General features: G+C 36.7%; 1 protein-coding gene across 1 annotated transcript; it reads left to right on the top strand.

The window, feature by feature from the left end:
• Positions 1-5,594: 5,594 nt before the first annotated feature.
• Positions 5,595-7,456, top strand: LOC104222594 (dirigent protein 20-like). Its single transcript, XM_070161917.1, has 3 exons — positions 5,595-5,700; positions 6,311-6,808; positions 7,035-7,456. Exons 1-3 carry the CDS (start codon positions 5,595-5,597, stop codon positions 7,346-7,348), a joined length of 918 nt encoding a protein of 305 aa, XP_070018018.1. The 3' UTR covers positions 7,349-7,456.
• Positions 7,457-23,106: the final 15,650 nt, after the last annotated feature.

Here is a 23,106-nt window from a genome sequence, read left to right as displayed (position 1 = left end):
AGCTCATTGTCAATATTCATTACAGAGGGTCTAATATTATTTTCAATTTTCAGTAGTCTAACACTTATTACTATTGACTACTCCTCAATGTTTTTCCTTCTTTCCTTTTATCATTTTTTGGTTTTCTTTTTGGTAACGACCCGGCCGGTCGTTTTATGAATTTCAACCCTGTTTTCTTCATTTCTGCTTCTTTATGTGTTGTCCAGCTGTATTATGTGATATTGGATTGGTTGGTTCGGGTTCGGAGTGATTTTGGAGAGGAATGAGACACTTAGTCTCTTTTGAGTAAGCTTAAGTTGAAAAAGTCAACTGAATGTTGACTTATATGTAGAAGGTCTTGGATGTGAATTCTGATGGTTCGAATAGCTCCGTTAGGTGATTTTGGGCTTAGGAGCGTGTTCGACATGTGGTTTGGAGGTACGTGGTAGATTTAGGCGTGAATTAGCGAAATTAAAAATTTGGCGTTTTTCCGGTCGGCAGTGAAAATCTTGATATCGGGGCCGGACTGGAATTTCGGAAATTTGAGTAGGTCCGTTGTGTTATTTTGTGACGTGTGTGCAAAATGTTAGGTCATTCGGATGAGTTTTGATAGGTTTTTACGACGTTTGCAGAATTCGGAAGTTTTAGAATCCTTAGGCTTGAATCCGAGCTCGATTTGGTTTTTCGATATTGTTTGGAGTGTTCCGAAGGTTGGAATAAGTTTGAATAGTGGTATATGACTTATTGGTATTTTGGGTTGAGGCCCTGAGGGCCTCGGGATGAATTCGGATGGTTAACGGAAGGATTGGGAAGTTGTTTAAGCAGCTGAACTTTTGCTACTTCTGTCATTTCCGCACCTGCGAATTGGGGACCGCAGGTGCGAGCCTCGCAGAAGCGAGATTGGACCGCATATGCAGAGAGTTGAGGATCTGAAGAAAATTGCAGGTGCGCACAAAGACCGCACCTGTGAGACCGTAGAAGCGGGAATTCTAGGTTAAGTGAAAACCACACCTGCGATGGGTTTTTCGCAGAAGCAACTCGGAGGTCGTAGATGTGGAAAACACTAGGCACAAGGTATAAAAAGGTCTTCTTCGTGAATTTTGCTAAGTTTCTCCATTTTTGAAGACGAGAATTGAACTTGGGCAGTGATTTCTCAAGAGGGATCAAGGGTTATCAGTTGGGTAAGCTACTTAAGCTTTATTACTTATGTTTATGACCATTTTTCCATTGTTTAATCGTGATACTAGTGGAAATTAGGGAAGAAAGTTGAGAGATTAGGGCTTGAAATTGGAGGCTTTGAATTGGGGATTTAGGGGCCATTTGGGGTCCGATTTTGATGATTTTGGTATGTATGGACTCGGGAGTGAAATGAGTTTCTAGTTTCGTGATTTTTGTTGGATTCCGAGATGTGGGCCCGGGGCCGGGTTTGAGCAAATTCAGGTTTTTGGATCTAATTTGATAATTTTCGTGATAATATACTGATTTTGGTTAGATTCGGAGCATTTGAAGGCCGGATCGAGAGGCAAGGACATTGTGGGTTAGAGTTTTGGCTTGGTTGAGATAAGTAATACTTCCAAACTTGGTTCTGAGGGTTCGAAACCCCGAACTATGTGTTCTATGATTACTATTGAGGTGACATAAATGCCAAGTGACGGGCGTGTGGGCGTGCACCATGAGAATCGCGGCCTGGATCCTTCCATGGCACCGCTTAGTGACTCTTTCTTGCTGATATTTGTGTTGTGATTATGTGATTAAGTTAATGAGCTGTAAATCATGTTAATTATCATGTTAAGGCTTTACGCCGATACTATTGAGACCAGAGAGGTCGTTTCTTGCTGTCATATCATTAGCTTCATTGATATTCTGTACTCAGCCTTGTTCATGCATATTATATCATGCCTCAGTCTCGATTATTGTTATTTGGCACATCATATCATTGTTTCGGGCTACTATCATGATATTTTGAGCCCGTGTGTGAAACTGGAGAGTGATGACTGAGTGAGGCCGAGAGCCTGATATTGAGTGATAGTATGGGATCGGGCTATACGCCGCAGCGGGATATTGATTATGCTTTCATTGGCTTGTTATAGCGCTTGGGCTGAAAGGAGCGCCTCCGGAGTCTTTACACCCCCAATGAGCGTAGTGATGTTATTGAGGGATGTATCTTCCCTGGACATGGATCTTGTCCGAAGTATTTATACTTGGAGATGGATCTTCTCCATAGGGCTGGAATGGCCTTCCTCGGCATTGGATGACTGCGGTCAGTGATGTGTATATATTCCGGAATGGATCTTCCCTGGGTCGGATGGCCATATACAGTACTGAGTGGTTGAGCACTTGTGAGTGGACGTACATTGTACATTTTTCATGCTTTCTGTGCATTAGTACATAGAGATTTGCTAAACTTTATACTCCGTACTATTCAGATTGTATTTATTTACTGTTGAGTTCTATACTTGAACTGCAAGCATGCCTACTTTTCTGTACAGTTAAATTGTATTACCTGTTGAGGTTTGGTTCGTCACTACCTGTCAGTCCATAGTTTGGACTTGTTACTTACTGAGTTGGTGTACTGTCGTTACCCCCTGCACCTTCTGTGCAAATCCATGTATCTCAGGGCACAGTAACAGCTATTGAGTATTCCAGTCGCGGACTTCACGGAGATAGCGAGGTAGCTGCCTGGCGATCACAGTTCCGCTTTTCTCCTTCTCTATCTTCCTATTTGTACATTATTGTTATTTTCAGACTATTTTGGTCTTGTCTTATTTCGGAACTAATGTAGTATTGCTCATGACTTAGTAATACCCGAGGTCGGGCTTGTATTTTTCGCTTTGTTTAATTTTGACTTTATATCTTTTATCTGATTTCAGTTGAAAAATATTTTTACTTAAGTTTTAAATGAAATGTGAATTATTTTGGAAATGGGTTGGCTGACCTAGTTTCACGATAGACACCATTACGACCGGGTCGGTTTTGGGGTCGTGACATTTTCCGTTTGAGATGAACACGATAATTTCTCAAGCCTTTGGTTCGCTTAGCTCTTAGTAGTAAATAATAAAAATGGTCAATAGCTTGTTCATAAATATATGGATTCTTCCGAATTGTTTCATCTTTCACATGTTCATAAAAGAGATATGAGGTAATTTTCTTAGACTTTTTTCTTGTCAAAATCTATTTGATTTCTTCTGCCGTTCTTAATCAGAAACTATTTCTTCCAATAATACACTATATGTTATACAAGAGCCAGCTTTCGTCCCAATACCATCATCACTAAGAATTTTTAACCCATTCTTCTCCATGAACACACCATATATTGAGTTTCTTTGACTCAGGGTTATCATGTTAACCATTTATATAATAATTAAAAGAACATTTTTTTATAGAAGTTACATTTGGAAATTGCAGCAACAACAGTTAGCTCGGGCTATAGAGGAGATGGAAAAATACAAATTCAAGTAAACTGTAAAGATGGAGAAAATTTGCATGGAATTGTTATTTTTAAAGAGAACAAAATTCTTGGAGAAGATAATCCTTGGACGAAGCTTTCTTTACAGTAGGCATCTTTGGCCGAGGAAACGTTGCGTCTGTTCCTTAAAGAGAAGCAGTTTATTGTAGTTTTTTTTTCTTTCTAAAATTAATTAAAAGAAGGTAATTTTGAATAATTTTATAAAGGACTGGGTAATTTAGTAATTTGACTTTTGCTTAAAGAACTTCCTGCTTTTAAATATATATATATGTATATTGGTAAGTAAAAGATTTTATTTACCAGTATCAATATGTACAAACACAAAACAAAATGAGCCTAGACATTCCCTAGACTCAAACATCTCTATCTACTCATCCTCTATACACTTCTACGGATAAAAATTTAGTGCTTCAAGCGTCTTTACTAGTTTATTCTGCATCAGCACTCTACTTGTTACCTTTTGGATAATGTGTCTAATGTTGTTGCCCTTGAAAGACTCTTATATTCTTTTCCCTCCATATATGATATACAACACAGGCCAGAGTTACTCTATATAATTGCGCATCTGCATTTCTACCCTTTGCATTGCCTTCTGCCCATTCAATTTCCCTTTGCCAATCTAGAGCACTTCTCAGAATGCCTTGCCATCTCAAAACATTCTCCCAGATTCTCTTAGTTACCACATACCTAAAGAACAGGTGTTCCATGGTCTCATTTTCGTCATTGTACATAGGACATCTTAGAGTATCAGTTATCCCATATGCATTCAATCTAGAAAGAATTACAAGAAAATACATATGACTTCACACCATAACAAAAAATGACCCATATTTTTAAGTTTTACCTGACCTAGCTCATATTGTACATATTTTGAAAGCACTAGCAAATTCAAAATCTGTGTTCGTACAACCATTGCTTCTAAAAGCTATGGAATTAAATCTGTATTCTCACAACTATTGCTTTCACTCTCTCTTCTTTTCACATCTTCTACATATGCTTCAAAGGGGGGCGTCCACCATTACTGCTTCTCTCTCTGTGTCAACTGATTGCAACGTAAGAAATTGAAAAGATTGAAGGCCATTCAAAGCTTTGCTTTCGAAAATAGAATTTTTTGAGTTTGTTAGTTGTTTGGATTGGGTGTTGTTCCAATTAATTGAAAATATCAAAAGGAGTTCAAAATTTAAATTTGAAGTAATTTGGAGTAGATTTGAGCAAGATTTGAGTTAAATTTCAGAAAGGACGCAAGGAAGAAGACGAAGTCAGTTTTTTGTATAATTATGTATAATCTTGTATACTAGTGTATATGAGTGTATAAACACATCTTATACACTATTATACACTTTTATGCACCTTTATACAGGCGTATGTGGACGAACTTCTTCCACGATTTTTAGTTGCAATTCTTTTCAAAACCAGTCCAAATCTCCATTAAATGACTTCAAATTTTATATACAACCTCCTTATACTATTTCTAACAAGCCTAAATAACACCCACTCCAAATTTTTCACAAAATTAAATTCGAAATTTAAATCCACATATTTAAGCTTCTTAGAAATCTAATTTTCACCATCCAAATGGATTTGGTTTGTTGAACCAATAATTGAGTCACAGTTAATGATTCGAAAATTAACTTAAAAGCTTGAGCAATTTTTTTTAAAAAATTAAATAGTAATTTCAAGAATCTATTGGAGTTGAATGTTTTGTATTAGCCTATTATTTTTGGGCTAGTTAGTTATAAATTGAAATATGGGTTATAAAATTGAAAAGTGGAGAGCCCAACTGTTCTAATGTGAAATTTTCCCTTCAATCTATCTCTCGTGAGCAACCTTCTTTGTATAGCCAAGTTCAGCACAAATATCCATTTTGGAGCTCCTGCATTGTTGCAAGTCAAATTTCTCCAAGTCATTTTGTGAAACTCCCCTCTCATGGCATTGTATAACTTTTTAAAAGAAAAAAAAAATTCCAGCCAGTCACTTCATGCATAGTGTATCCCATTTCTTCAAAGTACTTTTTAGCCTTGATAATCTTTTGAACTATCCAAGATGCATTCCTAGGATTAGGTACATATGTATCCATTGCACCCATAGTATTGCAGTTCTATTCCATGTGGAAATTTTCAGTACATTGTAGCCCCCAACAGTTTTTGACATGCACGCTTTCTCCCATGCTAAAAGAGCCTTTCTTGATGTTTCCACTCCATCTCTCCACAAAAAGGTTCTGCACACAGCTTCTATCTTCTTTATCAACTTTTTAGGCAACACAAAGATTGAGACCAATATATTTGGATGGAGAACAGTACAATTTTAATTAGTTGCAACCTTCTAGCATAGGATAGATATCTTGAGGTCCAAGAGGTTATTCTGCCAAGTATTTTATCCACCAATGGAAGTGTGTGTGTATATATATAACTATACAATATACAATCATTAATTAACACTTTGCAAAAAATCCAGCATTAACATAACACATATTATAGAACCTTTAATTTGTAATATACTGTATACACAAATATAAATATATAATGTCCTATATATGATATATAATATATTATATATCACTATATATGTATGATATATACTAATTGTGTGGAGAAGTATCCTTAATGAAAAAATTAGAGGAAAATTGGTACGGATCATTTAGGTGAGAGAATAAGGGAGATATATGTTATGTTAGGTAGAGATTAACATATAATTTATTTTAAAAAAAAGGTAGAGATTATAGGGGTAAGAAAAGTTGTATATAATTTAATTTAAACATTAAATTTTAAAATAAATTGTATATGTGTAATATTCCGAAAGTAGTTGTAATTTATTTAAATAAGTATTAAAGAAGTTGTATTTTGTGTAAATTCCTTGTTTGTTGAGGAATTGGAGCGTTTGTTGAGGAATTTTTTGACATCCTAACCATAAAACGAAGTGAGAAAACGAGCCATCTCCATTTCTACTTCCATGACATTGTCAGTGGAAAAAATCCTTCATCAATCAAAGTCATTTCACTAGGAGGAGATGGAATCTACGGATTTGGAAAAACTTTCATTTTTGATGATGCATTAACAGTAGGGCCTAATGCATCATCTAAGGTTATAGGAAGAGCACAGGGGATTTACTCCATCGCTTCGCAGAGTGAGCTTGCCTTGCTTATGGTTTTGACCTTTGAGTTCATTGAAGGCAAGTATAACGGCAGCAGCAAAAGTATTCTTGGGAGAAATTCAGTTCCCAGAGATGTAAGGGAGATGCCTATTGTGGGTGGCACTGGCCTGTTTAGGTTTGCTAGAGGTTATGCATTGGCCCATACTTTTAAGTTTGATATAAAGAGCGGAGATGCCACTGTTGAATACAATGTGTTTGTTCAACACTTTGGAAGTAAGTTGAGCGTATAAAGTAGCAGTGCCACGCGCAATTAGTTTTTTTTTAGTTATTCCATCCATGGCAAGCTAGTTGTCTTTTTAACTTTTCTGGCATTGAATATTTTTAGATGTACACTCCAATTATTGTTAGATGTTTAAGGTTCACAACCACTCTTTAGATGTACGTATAGTCATTCCCATCATTAGAGTGAAAGGAGACCAATTTTATTGGTATTTTGCAGATCAGGCTTCCCTACTGTGTTTGAACTTGGCGTTCTTTTTCTCTGAGTTGATAACCAAAAAGGAGCGCAAGTGGAAGGATGAGTATCATCCAGGTTATTATATTGCAAAGTTGAATCCAAGATCCATTGTTCATGAAAGCTTTGAGATAGATACAGACACTGGCACTACAATTACACAACTTATACAATCATGTGTGCGTCCTACGGCTGATGAACGTCCACATATAGACAGAGTCTTTGATGCATTGGTAAGCATAGCTGGGTATAGTCCAACTGTGCAAATATGGGCCTCCCACACTCAAGAAGTAGAGTAACACAGTTCTCCATGGAAGAAAGAAGCGACTGAGTCTTGATCTCAGAGTAACCCTGGAAGTCTAGTCAACCATGAGGCCCTTTGGTTCCAACACCCGACAAGTAATGAAGAGAAATACTTACAGCTGCCCTAGCAGGTGCCTTGGCAAGCAATTCTGCTGGTGATAGTTCAGAGGTGTGTAGAAGTTCCTCCGCGGCAGCCTTGAAAGCAGGTATCACACTACAGAGATTTGCAAATAAATGGAAATAATAAAGTGATGGTACATAAAAAGCACAACTATAAAACTTACCTATCAGAAATTTCAGCAACTGCACAAGCTTTGGTCCATCTAATGAACTTATCCACATATTCATTATGTGTGTAGATTTTCAACAGAAAATCTTTCAATTATGTTAGTGGAGTTTCTTGTGCTTACGTATCATAGTACATCTCACCCCTCAGGAAAATGAAGGGGAAAAAATAAAAAGAAGAAAAGAAACATAAAACCGGACAAAAAGGAAAAAATTGGAATAAAATTTTAAGGGATTATCTCATCCTATTAAAAAAATCATGCATTTCCTTCTTATGGTGGGATTAACAAAGTACCTCACAAATGCCACAGCATGTAACATACTACACGTCATGTACAGCGACTCTTCTTGCCATCTCATGATGCAGTTGATATGTAGGTGATTGGCCCACTCGTTCAGGGAAAACATTCTCCCTGTAATGCATAATACCCCACAGGTAAAGAACTGGCACGATATGAAAAAGTCATTCCTTCTGATCCCATGGTTGGTTTATCACTTGAACGTGAACTACCATAAACCTGGCTGTTTCCTGCTGTCTGTTGCTGATGAAACTGAGCCGAGCTGACCCTAGAAACAATACCATCTCTAAGCAAATTCAGAATCAATGCAAGTATCAGGCCACATATTGGATACAGCACTCACAAGCTTGTTCAATACAAGAACATGTGAGACAACTGTGAGGATAAATGATTGCAACACCTTGCTTGAATATATAGCAATAAGAAGACAAAGACATTAGTTGAATTTGTGAAGACTCCTACTTGTTTTGAGCTCAGAGGGCTCTCCTTTCCCATCCAGGTTACATCTCCTATCAAAAGGATATTGCTAAAGAGCGACAAATTCCCATTGTATATTCCAAACACATTCCCATTTTCATTCCGATTAGTGCAAAATATAATCCAGAAAAAGATAAATATAAATACTATTTGAGAGTATTTGATAAGTCAATCCACAAGATATATTTAAAACCATAATACTGTAAGAAGAAACCTTTTATTATTTCTAATAAATTTATAAAGGTAGGCAGAATCTTCTTCAAACTACTTCACAAAATCTGTAAACAAGAACAGAATTTGTTCACTCAAATGGAATAAAAAGGATACAAAGGCTAGCTAAATGACCTTAAAAGTTTTTCACTCAAGGAAGAATGAGCTCACTCACTAGTAAGATTAGACAAACAGCATCCTCAAGACCAACAAAGCAGATCTAATCCCAGGAATTACAATTATTTATATATTAATACATGTAAGTGCTCTACTACCTAACAAAGATGGCATCAATATTCTCTGTTGAGGTTGGACGATTTTGGAGCAGATTGAAGTTGAGAACAGAACTTTTTGAGAAAAATAAGAAGGTTTAGGAGACGAAAGTGGTAGGATAATGGATTTGGAATTACAGTACATCTAAAAGACTTTAAGTACAAAATTTATACAACCACATAACAGCGAAAAGACAAGGCAACAAAGAGAACTCGAACCCATACCAAACACACATCCAGACTAATTAAAAACTCTTCAAAACTGAAGCAGGATATTCCAAAATTCCAATTAGACATGACAACCAAATGCTAGGAATCATGGCAAACCTTACATTCTATGTAAATCCTGGAAAAGATACCACTCTCTGAAGCACTGGCAGTGGTGCATAACTTGAAGAACCTTGCCAGCGTGCACCAGAAATAAAAGAAGCTCTGGACAAGGGATAGGACATCTGACCAGGAGTTGTAGAAGAAGGACCGGGAGGTAAACAGTAGAACCACGTGAAGAGACCATCATGTTAGAAGGTTCGGGATGATGAAATTTACAAGTACTTCCAAACTTGCATTTTGCAGTTCTCATGTAATATGTGCATTCATTCTCATTCTGCGGGTAAGAAAAATCATATATTATAATATTATCTGAATAAGATTCAGAGTACAACATGAGCAAAGAAAGGAAATGTTAGAAATAAATAATCAAATTGGCTTTGAGGCGTGAAAATCGACCGTCCTTAAAGAGTTATCGCTTATATACTAATTTAGGGAAAATACAAAACGATTCTCTTCAGGATACAACAAAGCCTGCAGTAACACTTGTGATTTTTTTATTTTCACTTCGTTGGAATTATTGTGTATTTATAGGCAACCAACAGACCCTTTCTGATAGGATGTCTTGTTTCACAAACAGACACGACTATTTATTCGAATTTTGAATTTAAAATTCAAATAAATAATTAACTCTAGGATCTTGTGTCTGTTGAGTTAATCTCGTGCCTGTTGAGTCAGTCTCGTGCCTGTTGAGACAATCTCGTGCCTGTTGAGTCAGTCTCGTGCCTGTTGAGTCAGTCTCGTGCCTGTTGAGACAAACTCGTACCTGTTGAGACAAACTCGTGCCTGTTGAGTGTTATTTCATAATGATCAGTTCCGAGGCTAACAGACACGGTACGAGTAAGGTCGGTCTCGAAGGTGTTTCACATAACAGGCACGAAACTTCTTTTTTCCGATGTGGGAAGAATCCCACTTCCAACTTGCCAATAACAAACTATCTTACAATCCCCCACTAGTTTGTTATTTCGCTTCATAACACTTGTGAATAATTGAAAGTATCTTTTACAGATTTGAACTTTCCTTTAGTGTAAGTATATTAAAGTTTTGACGAAGTTAATGGTATCTTAAGATTTGAACCACAACTCCTTGTGCCAAAACCGAAAGTACCACACACACAGTGTTATCTAGTAGCTTAGAAAATCCAGTATTCGCTTTAGCACGTTTACGGCCATGTGCTCATCCTGAATTCATGAATATTTACAAGATCAACCCTTTAAATCTTGCTAGAAGCGGCACCACTTCAATATTCATATAGGTGGAATTAGTTATATGTCCCTGTTACTCCAGACATTAATAATTCCATTAAGATTAATCAACCTCTTCATGTAACAGTATGCACTTTGGAGTTTGTCTTTATGCCCCTGTTATAACAAGCATTTAACAACTCCTTAACTCCTCATATAACAGTAAGTAGTACATTAGAATTAGGGCTCCTAAAGAGGAGATCGATGCTTAAACAATACAAGTAACTTGTTATTACCCATTGAACTTATATTGTTAGAGTGTATACTAACTCAAAGTGAGGTTCCCATTCCTTGTATTTAATTTAAGGGTCTCAGCCCCATCTCTCCATAAGTTTGTTGTACTACATCTCTACCTAATGGCTTCGTAAGTGGATCAGCTAAATTCTTATTTGATCTCACATATATTATAGCTATAGCTCCATTTGTAATTAATTCTCTTATATAAGCATGTCTCAAGCTTATATGTCTCGATTTCCCATTATATATTTTATTGTGAGCAACACACATTGTAGTCTCACTATCACAGAATATGGAAATGGCTGGCATAGGTTGTGGCCACAACTTTATATCAAGTAACATATTCCTCAGCCATTCTGCTTCTTTTCCAGCAGCTGCTAATGCAATAAATTCAGATTCCATAGTAGAATGGGAAATACATGTTTGTTTCTTGGATGCCCAACTAATGGCTCCACCGCCTAGAGTAAATATCCATCCTGATGTGGATTTATTATCATTAACACTTGTAATCCAACTTGCATCAGAATATCCCTCTAATACATTAGGAAAACCATTATAGCAAATGCCTAAGTGCTTTGTATATTTTAAATATCCAAGTACTCTACTTATTGCTTTCCAATGATCATTACCTGGATTACTGGTAAACCTTGAAAGTTTACAAACAGCAAATGCAATGTCGGGTCTAGTGCAATGCATTGCATACATCATACTACCTATCGCACTTGCATACTCCAACTGTGCTACTGCTCTTCCAGTATTTGCAGTTAGCTTAACACTAGAATCATAAGGAGTATTATACCCCTTTATTCCTAAATGACTGAATTTAGTAAGGATTTTATCTATATAATGTGCTTGTGACAAAGTCACTTGCTTGTTATCTCTTTTGACCTTGATTCCCAAAATAGTATCAACTTCATTTAAATCCTTCATTTTAAAAACTGAGGTTAGATACTTCTTGGTCTCGGTAATTCCTTGTAGATTCGTACCAAAAATCAGCATGTCATCGACATATAAACAAATTATTACTCCATATTCTTTTGTAAATTTAGAGTAAATGCACTTGTCTGCATTATTATGTACGAATCTGGTTGATAGTATTACACTATCAAATCTTTCATGCCATTGTTTAGGCACTTGTTTAAGACCATAAAGAGACTTTATCAATTTGCAAACTTTCTTCTCGTTTCCCGGAAGAACAAAATCTTCAGGTTGTTGCATATATATTTCTTCACTAAGGTTCCCATTTAAAAAGGTTGTTTTAACATCCATTTGATGTACGTAAAGATCATAGATAGAGGCCAAGGATAAAAGGACTCTAATGGATGTTATTCTTGCAACAGGAGCATATGTATCAAAATAGTCTATGCCTTCCTTTTGAGTGAAACCTTTTGCAACTAATCTTGCTTTGAAGGTTTGGATGGAACCATCTGTATTGTACTTTCTCCTAAAGACCCACTTACAACCTATAGGTTTTGATCCAAGAGGAAGATCAACCAAAACCCAAGTGTTGTTGGATATAATTGAGTCCATTTCATCATTAATGGCCTCTTTCCAAAAAGCAGCGTCTCTAGAAGACATTGCTTCTTGAAATGTCTTTGGGTCTTCTTCAACATTTAATATAATAGGAATTTGATTACAAACGTTTGTCCTATCTCCTTCAACAAGAAATACTATAGATTGTGAAGAAATAAAATCAGAACCAAGATGTTTTTCTTTTCTTATTCTTTGGCTTTTCCTTGGTTCTATCTGCATATCATCACTTCTTTCCTTAGTTTTAATAATTTCAGAAAGCGACAATTTATTAGCATCGATACGTTTTCCATTTATTTCAGTCATTTCATCAACATTGTCATTTATAAATCTATTTTCAATAAATTCAACATGTATAGATTCTATAATGACATTAGATTCTAGATCTAGCAGTCTATAAGCTTTGGAGTGTTGTGCATATCCTACAAAAATACTTTTAATTCCTCTAGGGCCCAATTTTGTTTATTGATGGTCAGGTACTCTATAATAGGATATACACCCCCACACTTTAAAATAATTTAAATTTGGTTTTCTACCATTCCAAAGCTCATAAGGCGAAATATGCATACTCTTTGAAGGCACTCTATTTAAAATATAACATGCAGTTAGTAGTGCTTCACCCCATAAATTATGTGGCAAATGTGCATTAAGTAACATAGCATTAACCATATCCACCAAAGTTCTATTTTTTCTTTCCGCTAACCCATTTTGTTGAGGAGTATAAGGGGCACTCATTTGATGTATTAGGCCATGCTCTTCACAGAACTTATTAAATTCGTTAGGAAAATATTCTCCGCCTCTATCACTTCGAATAATTTTAATTTTCCTACTCCTTTGATTTTCCACAACAGACTTGTATTCTTTAAACTTTTGAAAAGCTTCGTCCTTAGTTCTAAGTAGGTAAACATATGTAAATCTAGAGAAGTCGTCTATAAAAGTAATAAAATATCTTTTGCCTCCTCTAGTTAATTCTCCATTTAATTCACACAAGTCTGAATGTATTAAATCTAATAGTTCTGTGGATCTTTCAACTTTACGAAATGGTTTCTTTGTCATCTTTGCTTGTATGCAAATTTCACATTTTATATGTTGAGTTTTACATGAGATATAACCATTTTTGGACATATAATTCAAGGTGCCAAAATTTAAATGTCCTAGTCTAGCATGCCATAAACAAGAATCAGACTCAACGATGTAAGCAGAAACATAATTTATTTCATTAATACTCAATTTGAACATGTCGTTACAGTTATAGCCTTTTCCAACAAAAACTCCATTCTTAGACACTATTACATGATCAAACTCAATAACTATCTTGAAGCCTTTCTTTGACAGCAAAGCAGCGGACATTAAGTTTTTCTTCATATCAGGAACATGATACACATTCAGTAACGTCAACTTCTGGCCAGATATGAAGTTAATCTCAATACTTCCTTTTCCAGCAACATCTGCCGCAACATGGTTTCCCATCAAGACTTGTTCAGAATCCTGCACTTTTGCATATGTCTTGAACATCTTCTTGTCATAACAAGACATGAATAGTAGCACCCGAATCTAGCCACCAGTCTTGAGTTTTTGTAGCAGCGGTAGCCACATTCAACTCTGTGACCATACCAATTTGCATTGCGGAAACCATGGCAACCAGTCCTTGGGCAGAATTTTCCACTATGTTTGCCTTTTCAGAATTTCCAGATTTTTCAATCTTTCTAGACTTTTCGGTATTGCCTGCATTGAAATTTATTCCTGCCTTTCTATATCTGCAGTCCCGAATCATATGGCCTTTCTTTCCACAATGATGACAACTAAAGTTCTTTCTCTTTTTAAAAGAAGACTTTTTGGAAACTTTCAGATGTTTGTTCCCACTTCCTGAACCATTCTGACTGACAAAATTGACTGCGGAACTCGAAGGCTGACTAATAACATCACGAGCACGAGTCTCACTTTCAATTTGAATGTGAGTACGAAATTGTTCCACAGTCATTTTATCCATAGAATGTAGGATTTTCTTTCTATAGTCATTCCAAGAGGAAGGCAATTTCGAAAGAATAGCACCTATTTGAAGTGCATCAGGAATTTTAACTTCAAGATCACTTAGTTTTGATATTAAGATTTGCAGTTCATGAATTTGATCCATTATAGGCCTAGTATCAAATATTTTAAATTCAAAGTACTGCAGAGCCAGGAATTTGTCAATACCTCGTTTTTCATTCTGGTATGCAGTTTGTAGAGCAGTCCAAATCTCTCTTGGCGACTTCAGATTGCAGTAAAGATCATAGAGTCGATCTGTCAAAGTATTCAGAATATGGCCGCGACACAACAGTTCATCATGTTCTCGTTTCTTCCTTTCTTCCTTGACTACGTCAGAATCTTCTGTTGTGGGCTCAGGCATTGGAGGCAAGGCATAATCAAGAACATAGTAGATATTGAGAGCGGACAACAAGAATATCATCTTGTCTCTCCAACGGGTAAAGTTCGTTCCATCAAAGCGATCAAGTTTGATGAACTCCTTCGGATTCTCAACAACAGACATCAATTTCTCCATAGCAGAATAACTCTTTAAGATTGTTAGAAATAAAATAATCAAATTGGCTTTGAGGCGTGAAAATCGACTGTCCTTAAAGAGTTATCGCCTGTATACTAATTTAGGGAAAATACAAAACGATTCTCTTCAGGATACAACAAAGCCTGCAGTAACACTTGTGATTTTCTATATCCACTTCGTTGGAATTCTTGTGTATTTATAGGCAACCAACAGACCCTTTCTGATAGGATGTCTTGTTTCACAAACAGACACGACTATTTATTCGAATTTTGAATTTAAAATTCAAATAAATAATTAACTCTAGGATCTCGTGCCTGTTGAGTTAATCTCGTGCCTGTTGAGTCAGTCTCGTGCCTGTTGAGACAATCTCGTGCCTGTTGAGTCAGTCTCGTGCCTGTTGAGACAAACTCGTACCTGTTGAGACAAACTCGTGCCTGTTGAGTGTTATTTCATAATGATCAGTTCCGATGCTAACATGCACGATACGAGTAAGGTCGGTCTCGAAGGTGTTTCACATAACAGGCACGGAACTTCTTTTTTCCGATATGGGAAGAATCTCACTTCCAACTTGCCAATAACAAACTATCTTATAGGAAACTGTCAGCTGCGTCGAGCCTTATCATGACCATAACACACTTAGAACATCCAAAGAAGCAATTGCACATCTAGAATGTAAGGACAAAAAATCCATTTGTTAGATGTCTCCTATGAATTAAGCTTAGCTATTCTTTTGTCCATGTCCATTAAAAAGACTCACAAGTATGAAAGGTCACTGCAAGCTCCCACCCCCCCCCCCCCCCCGCACACGCACACAAATTTTTCTTGGCTGCATTTAAGTGTTCATCTTTGCAAGTAAAGCAACATCTAACCAAAAATAACATTTTAAAGAAAAGGAACAAGAGGAACTAAAATGAAGGTTGAGGATCACAAAAATTCACCATCAGCTTAGAACCTATTGCCTACATTTGGGTAACTGTTTCAGTTAAATTGACAAGTAGAACAAGTATGTGTTACAATCACGGGGAAGATGTGCACCATCTGTTACTACATTTCGGGCTACCAACAGAGTTTTGGTCCTTGGTATATTCCCCATTCAGTATGACGGGTACCAAAGGCGGATGTAGTGAACAACTAACACGTTCAACTGAACCTATAACTTTCGAAGAGGCGTAAAAATTCATTAAAATTACTAATATAGTGGATATGAATCCATAACTTTAAAAATATAATGGGTTCAATGCTAAAAATCTTAAAAGTTGAACCAATAGAATTTAAATCCTGAATTCGCCTTTGACGGGTACCTCCTATTATAGTGGTGGAAGTGATGGTGAGAAGAGGGCAAGAAAGATGGACGTCAAAAAGAAAGAGATATGGAATACAACTCCTTATTGCATATTTTGGATGATTTGGAGAAAAAGAAGATTAGAGATTTTGGAGGAATTGAAATTCACTATGGAGAATTAGAAGTTGTCCTTTGTATGTATTTTGGTGTAAAAAGAATACAATGTTTTGTATAAATTGATAATTGGATCTTTTGGAGGGCTTAATTTCTATCCTTTTGTATTTTTGTAAAGTTGACACCGTTTTGATATTAATAGAAAGACCTTTTTGCATAGTAACAAAAATAAATTTTGACAAACAAAGAGGTAATGAGGTCAAACAGGGGGAAGTGGATAGCCCAAGACATTTAGGGTAACTCTTCCAGCAATTCCAGCCTTGTCTCTAGGATGATGAAACTTGCATGTGGCTCCAAACTTGCAAGTTCCAGTCTTCAAGTAGTACTGGAAAATAGTTCAATAATTCAAATTGTGAGTGAAATAGGTTAGTGGGGATTAAAGGAAAGAACGGAAAGTCATAAGACACGAAATAGGAACATCAACAACTATAAAAATAGACACCCAATTTAAGACAAGCTGATTCAATTAATTTAATAATTCGTGCACTCGATAAAACTACAGATACTAACATGTTCATATTCAAAGATAGTGAAGCAGATAAGAAGTAAAAAAACAACTTAGAAGGTGAAAAAAGGTCAAATAACACAGTCAGATCTTCATTATGAATCTTCTAACAATGGGTGTAGCTGTGATTCTCAACATATCCCAGAAGGTGAAAATCTTCAAAGTCTAAGCAAGCATCACATAGTACGGCCAGATTTTCAATAAAGAAACCAGCAGGTGTGAGTATTTTACAATACTTGAGCCAAAGGCATAAAAACAACAGCTCATATCTAATGAAAAAAAAATTAATGAAAGAACTTAAATTCTTGAAAATTAAAGGACGATGTAATCAAATCTCATATCACATGCCTCAACCAGTGTATTACAAAAGAAATAAGCGATTTCAAAGATGCTAGGTAATTTCCAGAGATATTAACTTTTTTTATAAGGACTTTCTAGAGATATTAATTAAACCACAAATTTGCCAACTATCCTGACTAGAATCAAGATTCAATTATCAGCCTCCACAAGAACAACGGGACGAAGAAAATAAGGCAGTAGATCAAACCATAATGGAACAGACACCCTAAAAGTTAATGAGGACAACAATTAGCATCAAATCATACATGTTTATTTAAGTACTCTCATCCATAGTATAGATATGTTTATTGAAGTACTTCCATTCATAAGTTCAATCTTTTGAATGATGAGCCACAAGGGTCAATATTGTTAAGGGCAACTCGATGCACTAAGCTCCCGCTATGCGCGGGTCCGGGGAAGGATCGGACCACAAAGTCTATTGTAAGCAGTCTTACCGTACATTTCTGCAAGAGGTTGTGTCTGTTAATTGCTTTTTGCACTTTCCTCTACAACAAGCAGATATAAGACATATGGACCTGGCAACAATACCCGGCATTCTTGTTGTCCTATTCTTTCTGGATACTCTCCGTTGATACTTGCTGTATATTCTAAAATATTGTCTTCTTTTAATCGAAAAGTTCTATTCGTAAATTTACAAGATTATGTGTCATTTTTTAAGTTAATCTTCTCCCTATCTCTTTCAATTAATCTTCTCCTTTCCCTAATAATTCTAAACCAATTTTTTAAAAGAACATTTTATATGTTCCTTCTCTTTATCCGGTTTGTGTTGTTCAGCTAGTGGTCCAACCCTTAGGCTATCCAATTCTTTCGAAGAAAATTGAATGTTGCGAAAAATGGTCCAACAGAAAAATTCAACCTGCCTCCTTTTGGTACCCACACAAACAGCCTTCCCCTGAAAAAAATCGAAGAGCCTGTCGAAAGAAGAGAAGGTTAAGACAGAAACAGTGGATATTCAGAATGGATACAGTTTACTTACATTTATAACATTTGGTTCTTTTACTTCTATACATAATTCGAACTGAAACCAACCCAAAAACAATGGCATTCCAAGCAAGAAAAAAAAGGTACATCTTAAGCTGCCCAGTGGATTTGAGGAAGAGCTCCATCTCCATCAGGAAAATGAACCCCCCGGGATTGTACCAACATTTAGTAGTGTTAGTTCCCACAATGTTCACACACTATTGGACACAACGGAAAAGCATGAGGAACAACCAAAGCCCAACCAGCAGCCATGAAAGAGGAGCTTCAAACAGAAACATAAGCATGAATATGATGATATAGAACTGTCGAGGCACAAATAGCACAGAATTTAGACGAGCTTTTAGAGCAATGCTGGACTATCATAGACCTAGTATTGTGGCCCTGCTAGAAACAAAAATGGAAGACCACCATGTTTTGGTATAAGATTTCGACTACTCAAGCCTTATCCAAATGCCCGCCAATGGAAACTCGGAGGGGGGGGGGAGGGCATCGTGCTCATGTGGAACAATGGAGACACAATGATGGACCAAACTGGAGGAACGGACTAAGAGATACACGCCATGGTAAAGGTACGGAATTCAACAAAAAGTTGGTTATGTTCTATTATTTATGCTAGTAACCTATTGGAAGAAAAATTAATTCTATGGCAAAATCTAGAAATAGTAGCTAATAACTATAAAGGACAGTGGCTAGCCGCGGAAGACTTCAATGAAGTCACTCGTGCCTCAGAAAAGTTTGGAGGTTTACCCATAAATTATAATCGAGTCTCACACTTCCTAGATTGCATGAACCAATGTGGCCTTGTGGACTTAGGGTTTAAGGGCCCAAAGTTTACCTGGACTAACAAAAGAAAAAATTGTAAAAACATAATTATGGAACAACTCGATAGATGCATTACGAACACGGAATGGTTAGAACTATTTCAAAAAGCTAGCATCAAGCATCTAACTATAGTCCACTCAGACCATTGTCCAATAAAATTAGACCTATACAAAAGCTTCCCTACTAATAGCAATATTTTTAGAATAGAATCTATGTGGCTTTCTCACCCCACCTTTAGAGCCTTGGTCGATAACTCATGTTCTGACCAACCAAATATAACTAAAGCCATAGACAATTTCTGTTCCAAGGCAATTGAATGGAACAAAAATACTTTTGGTAACATTTTTAAATGGAAGAGCAAATTACTAGCTAGATTAAAAGGTATCCAGAACTCCCCAAACTATCCCCACAGCCAATTCCTCATAAACCTGAAAAATGAACTCCTACATGAGTATAACATAGTACTCATGTAGGAGGAGGACTTCTGGAAACTCAAATCCAGGGTTTAGTGCATCCAGGATGGAGACGCTAACACAAAATTCTTCCACATTACCACAATGCAAAGAAGAAGGAAAAATAGAATTATCTGTTTAAAAGATGAAGCAGGGAATTGGCTCCAAGATCAAAAGCCCATCAAAGACCTAATTATTAACTACTATCAAAACCTCTATACTACGGGTCACAATCAATCCTCGCTCAATAATATCTACATGTCCTACAATACTACAATTAGTTACCAAGACCATCTATACCTAAGTAGTATTCCCTCTATAGAAGAAATAAAAAGGGCCCTAGACTCTTTCAAACTCTACAAAGCTCCAGGGCCGGATGGGCTTCATCCTTTCTTCTACCAGAAATACTGGAAGGAGACAGGCAATAATCTCATTAAATTATGCCAAGAATCATTCCAATCCAAAAGAATGCTTAAAAGCATGAATAACACCTTAGTTTCTCCCATTCCCAAATGTCAAAATGCTAAAACAATTAGGCAGTTTAGACCTATAAGCCTTTGCAGCACGGCTTATAAGGTCGTACTAAGATAATTGCTAACCGCATTAAAACCTTCCTACCAAATCTCATTCACCCTACACAAATTAGCTTTATCAAGGGCGGAAGAGCTGCTGACAATGTCGTAGTCATAAATGAGGTACTATACCACTTTAGGAAAACTAAGGGTAAAAAATCTAAAATGATGATTAAAATCGACCTGGAAAAAGCCTTTGACAAAATTGAACGGTCTTTTGTTAAATTCTCTCTCACCTCTCTTAACTTCCCTCCTAACCTCATCAAGCTTATTATGTCTTGCATCTCTACCACCACCACGACTATTCTTATCAATGGCCCGAGAACAGAATTCTTTGAACCTTCTAGGGGTATTAGACAAGGGGACCCTCTTTCCCCGTATATCTTTATCATATGTATGGAAATTCTCTCTAGGCCAATTGACCATGAAATAGATTGTTATAGATGGACTCCCATCAAAATACCTCCCAAAAGCCCAGAGCTTTCCCATCTATTCTTTGCAGATGACCTTATCCTCCTAGCCGAAGCCAACCAAAAAAGCTATAACTCAATTATACACACTATTAACAAATTTTGCAATGCTTCGGGGCAATCTATCAATTTTGGGAAATCAAAAGTTGTGTTCTCCAGGAATACCCCTACGGATTACAAAGATCATATTAACAACTGCTTTTCAATGAGATATACTAATAATTTTGGTAAGTACCTGGGTTTCCCTATGCCTAATGCCAATCCTACCAGAAAAGACTTCCAATTCATCCTAGACAGGATGAATACCAGACTAAAAGGTTGGAAAACTAAGTTTCTTAATATGGCCAGTAGGTCAACCCTCATAAAAGCAACCCTAACCGCAATCCCTAACCACATCATGCAAATATATGATCTCCCCAAAACAACCCTCAACAAGATAGAATCTATCCAAAGAAACTTCTTATGGGGTAGCACGGAGGAAAAAAAGAAATGCCACCTTGTCAAATGGAGCATAGTCACAATGCCTAAAAACAAGGGGGCTTAGATATTCCCAACACCCATTGGAAAAACTATTCTTTCAATGCGGAATTAGCTTGGAGATATAGAAAAGAGAAAGAGGCTCTATGGGTCTATCTAGTAAATATGACCATAGGAAAAGCAAGAATATAGGCTCACACACTTGGAAGGTCATTAGGAAAGGCTCTGTGATTTGCAATGCCAACACTAAAATGGCTGGTAGGAAATGGGATATCCATCAACATATGGCATGATAAATGGATAAATCATTTAGGAGCTCTTAGAGACTACATCCAGGGTCCCATTCCTACTAGGGAGCTTGACCTAAATCTCTCCTGCATTATCGAAAAAGGAATATTCGACCTTAGGGATTTGTCCTTCGAATTACCCCGAGATATAGTCTCTAAGATAAATTGCACTTACATAAAACAAACTACGCCCACTATTGACTCATATACTTGGGACTCAAAGGGTTATAACTGTTTCTCCGTTAAGGCTGCCTACGAAGCAATCTCAGATTTTACTTGCAATAAAAAAGACTACTCTTGGATCTGGAAAACCAACTCCTTAAACAAATTGAAATATTTCCTTTGGACAGTATTATGGGACAGGCTACCCACAAAGCATATGCTGGCCAAAAGAGGGATTTGCCATGACGACACTTGTAGCATATGCAATAGGGAGACTGAGAACATGAAACATATCTTCTTCCGCTGCAGCTACTCTAGATCCATCTGGGAACAAACAAATACTAACCATCCCTTCTCTCAGAACTCCTTAGGAAAAGATACCTTGTGTAATTGGCTTAAAAACAACTCGTATCAAGGAAATCCTTCAACAATCACCTACGTTGGTCAGATTTTCTCCGATTCCTCCTATGACATATTTGGAACTTCAGAAATGGGATTCTCTTCCAAGGAATTAAATCCTTTATCACCATAAGCCAACCCATTAGCAAAGCCATGGAATACTTTTACCTGCCAAAAAATCTTAGCTTAAAACCCCCCAAGAAAACTATCCTTGTTAAATGGGAGCCTCCAACTCCAAATTTTTATAAACTAAATATTGATGGCTCATGTGTAGGAAACCCAGGAGTGGGAGGAATAAGAGGGGTGTTTAGAGATGATAGGGACCAATGGATCTTACGCTTCAATATGAGAATCGATCATGCTACTAACATATATATGGAAATCCTGGCACTACTCCATGGAGTCAAACTAGCACTAACAGAAAAACTCTTCCCATTAGTAATAGAGACAGACTGTTTGGAACTAATAAATCTCCTAAAATCTAACAACTGTCTCTATCAAAATTTGATTGATGATTGCAGGTACCTATTGCGGAAGGTGAATGATCCACAACTGAAGCATGTTTTTATAGAGGCTAATGGAGTAGCGGACCTATTAGCAAAAATGGTTGTAGCTTGGACACTTTTTGTATTTTGCAAACTTATGCTCTTCCGCCCGCTTTTGTTGGCCATGTATTTAAAAGAGACAGTCTAGGCACTACGTTACCTAGACTGATCTCTAGTTGTAATAACTTTTAGCTTGTTGTTTGAATAAATCGTTTATTACCAAAAAAAAACTGCATTGGTTGCTGATCGCCTAGGATCCGTACATGAGGAAAAGCTGCTGATGAGAGCACAAACAACAAATGCTTGGTGGTGGTACTTGTGAGAATGCACAGAAGAAAATATGATTGATATTATTCTCATATGTTAAACATGATACAATGAGCCCTATATATATACATAACATGTCCTACTCCTAATACATATGGGATTAGGGTTACATAATTATTCTAACACTCCCCCTCAAGCTGGTGCATATAAATCATATGTACCGAGCTTGTTAAATATATAGTTAATACGAGGACCAGTGAGAGACTTGGTGAAAATATCTGCAAGCTAATCATTCGACTTCACAAACTTTGTAGCAATATCTCCTGAGAGTATCTTTTCTCTGACAAAGTGACAGTCAATTTCAATGTGTTTAGTTCTCTCATGGAATAATGTATTTAACGCAATATGAAGAGCAACTTGATTATCACACACAAGTCCCATCTGACTAATCTCACCAAATTTCATTTCGTTGAGCAACTGTTTGATCCAAATTAGCTCACATGTCGCCATAGCCATTACTCGATATTCTGCTTCTACACTAGACCGAGCAACCACATACTGTTTCTTGCTCTTCCA

The sequence above is a fragment of the Nicotiana sylvestris genome, chromosome 11 (assembly GCF_000393655.2).
Source record: "Nicotiana sylvestris chromosome 11, ASM39365v2, whole genome shotgun sequence".
Classification (NCBI taxonomy): domain Eukaryota; kingdom Viridiplantae; phylum Streptophyta; class Magnoliopsida; order Solanales; family Solanaceae; genus Nicotiana; species Nicotiana sylvestris.
Note: the sequence above shows the minus strand (reverse complement) of the source record. Positions and strands in the feature narration are given on the sequence as shown.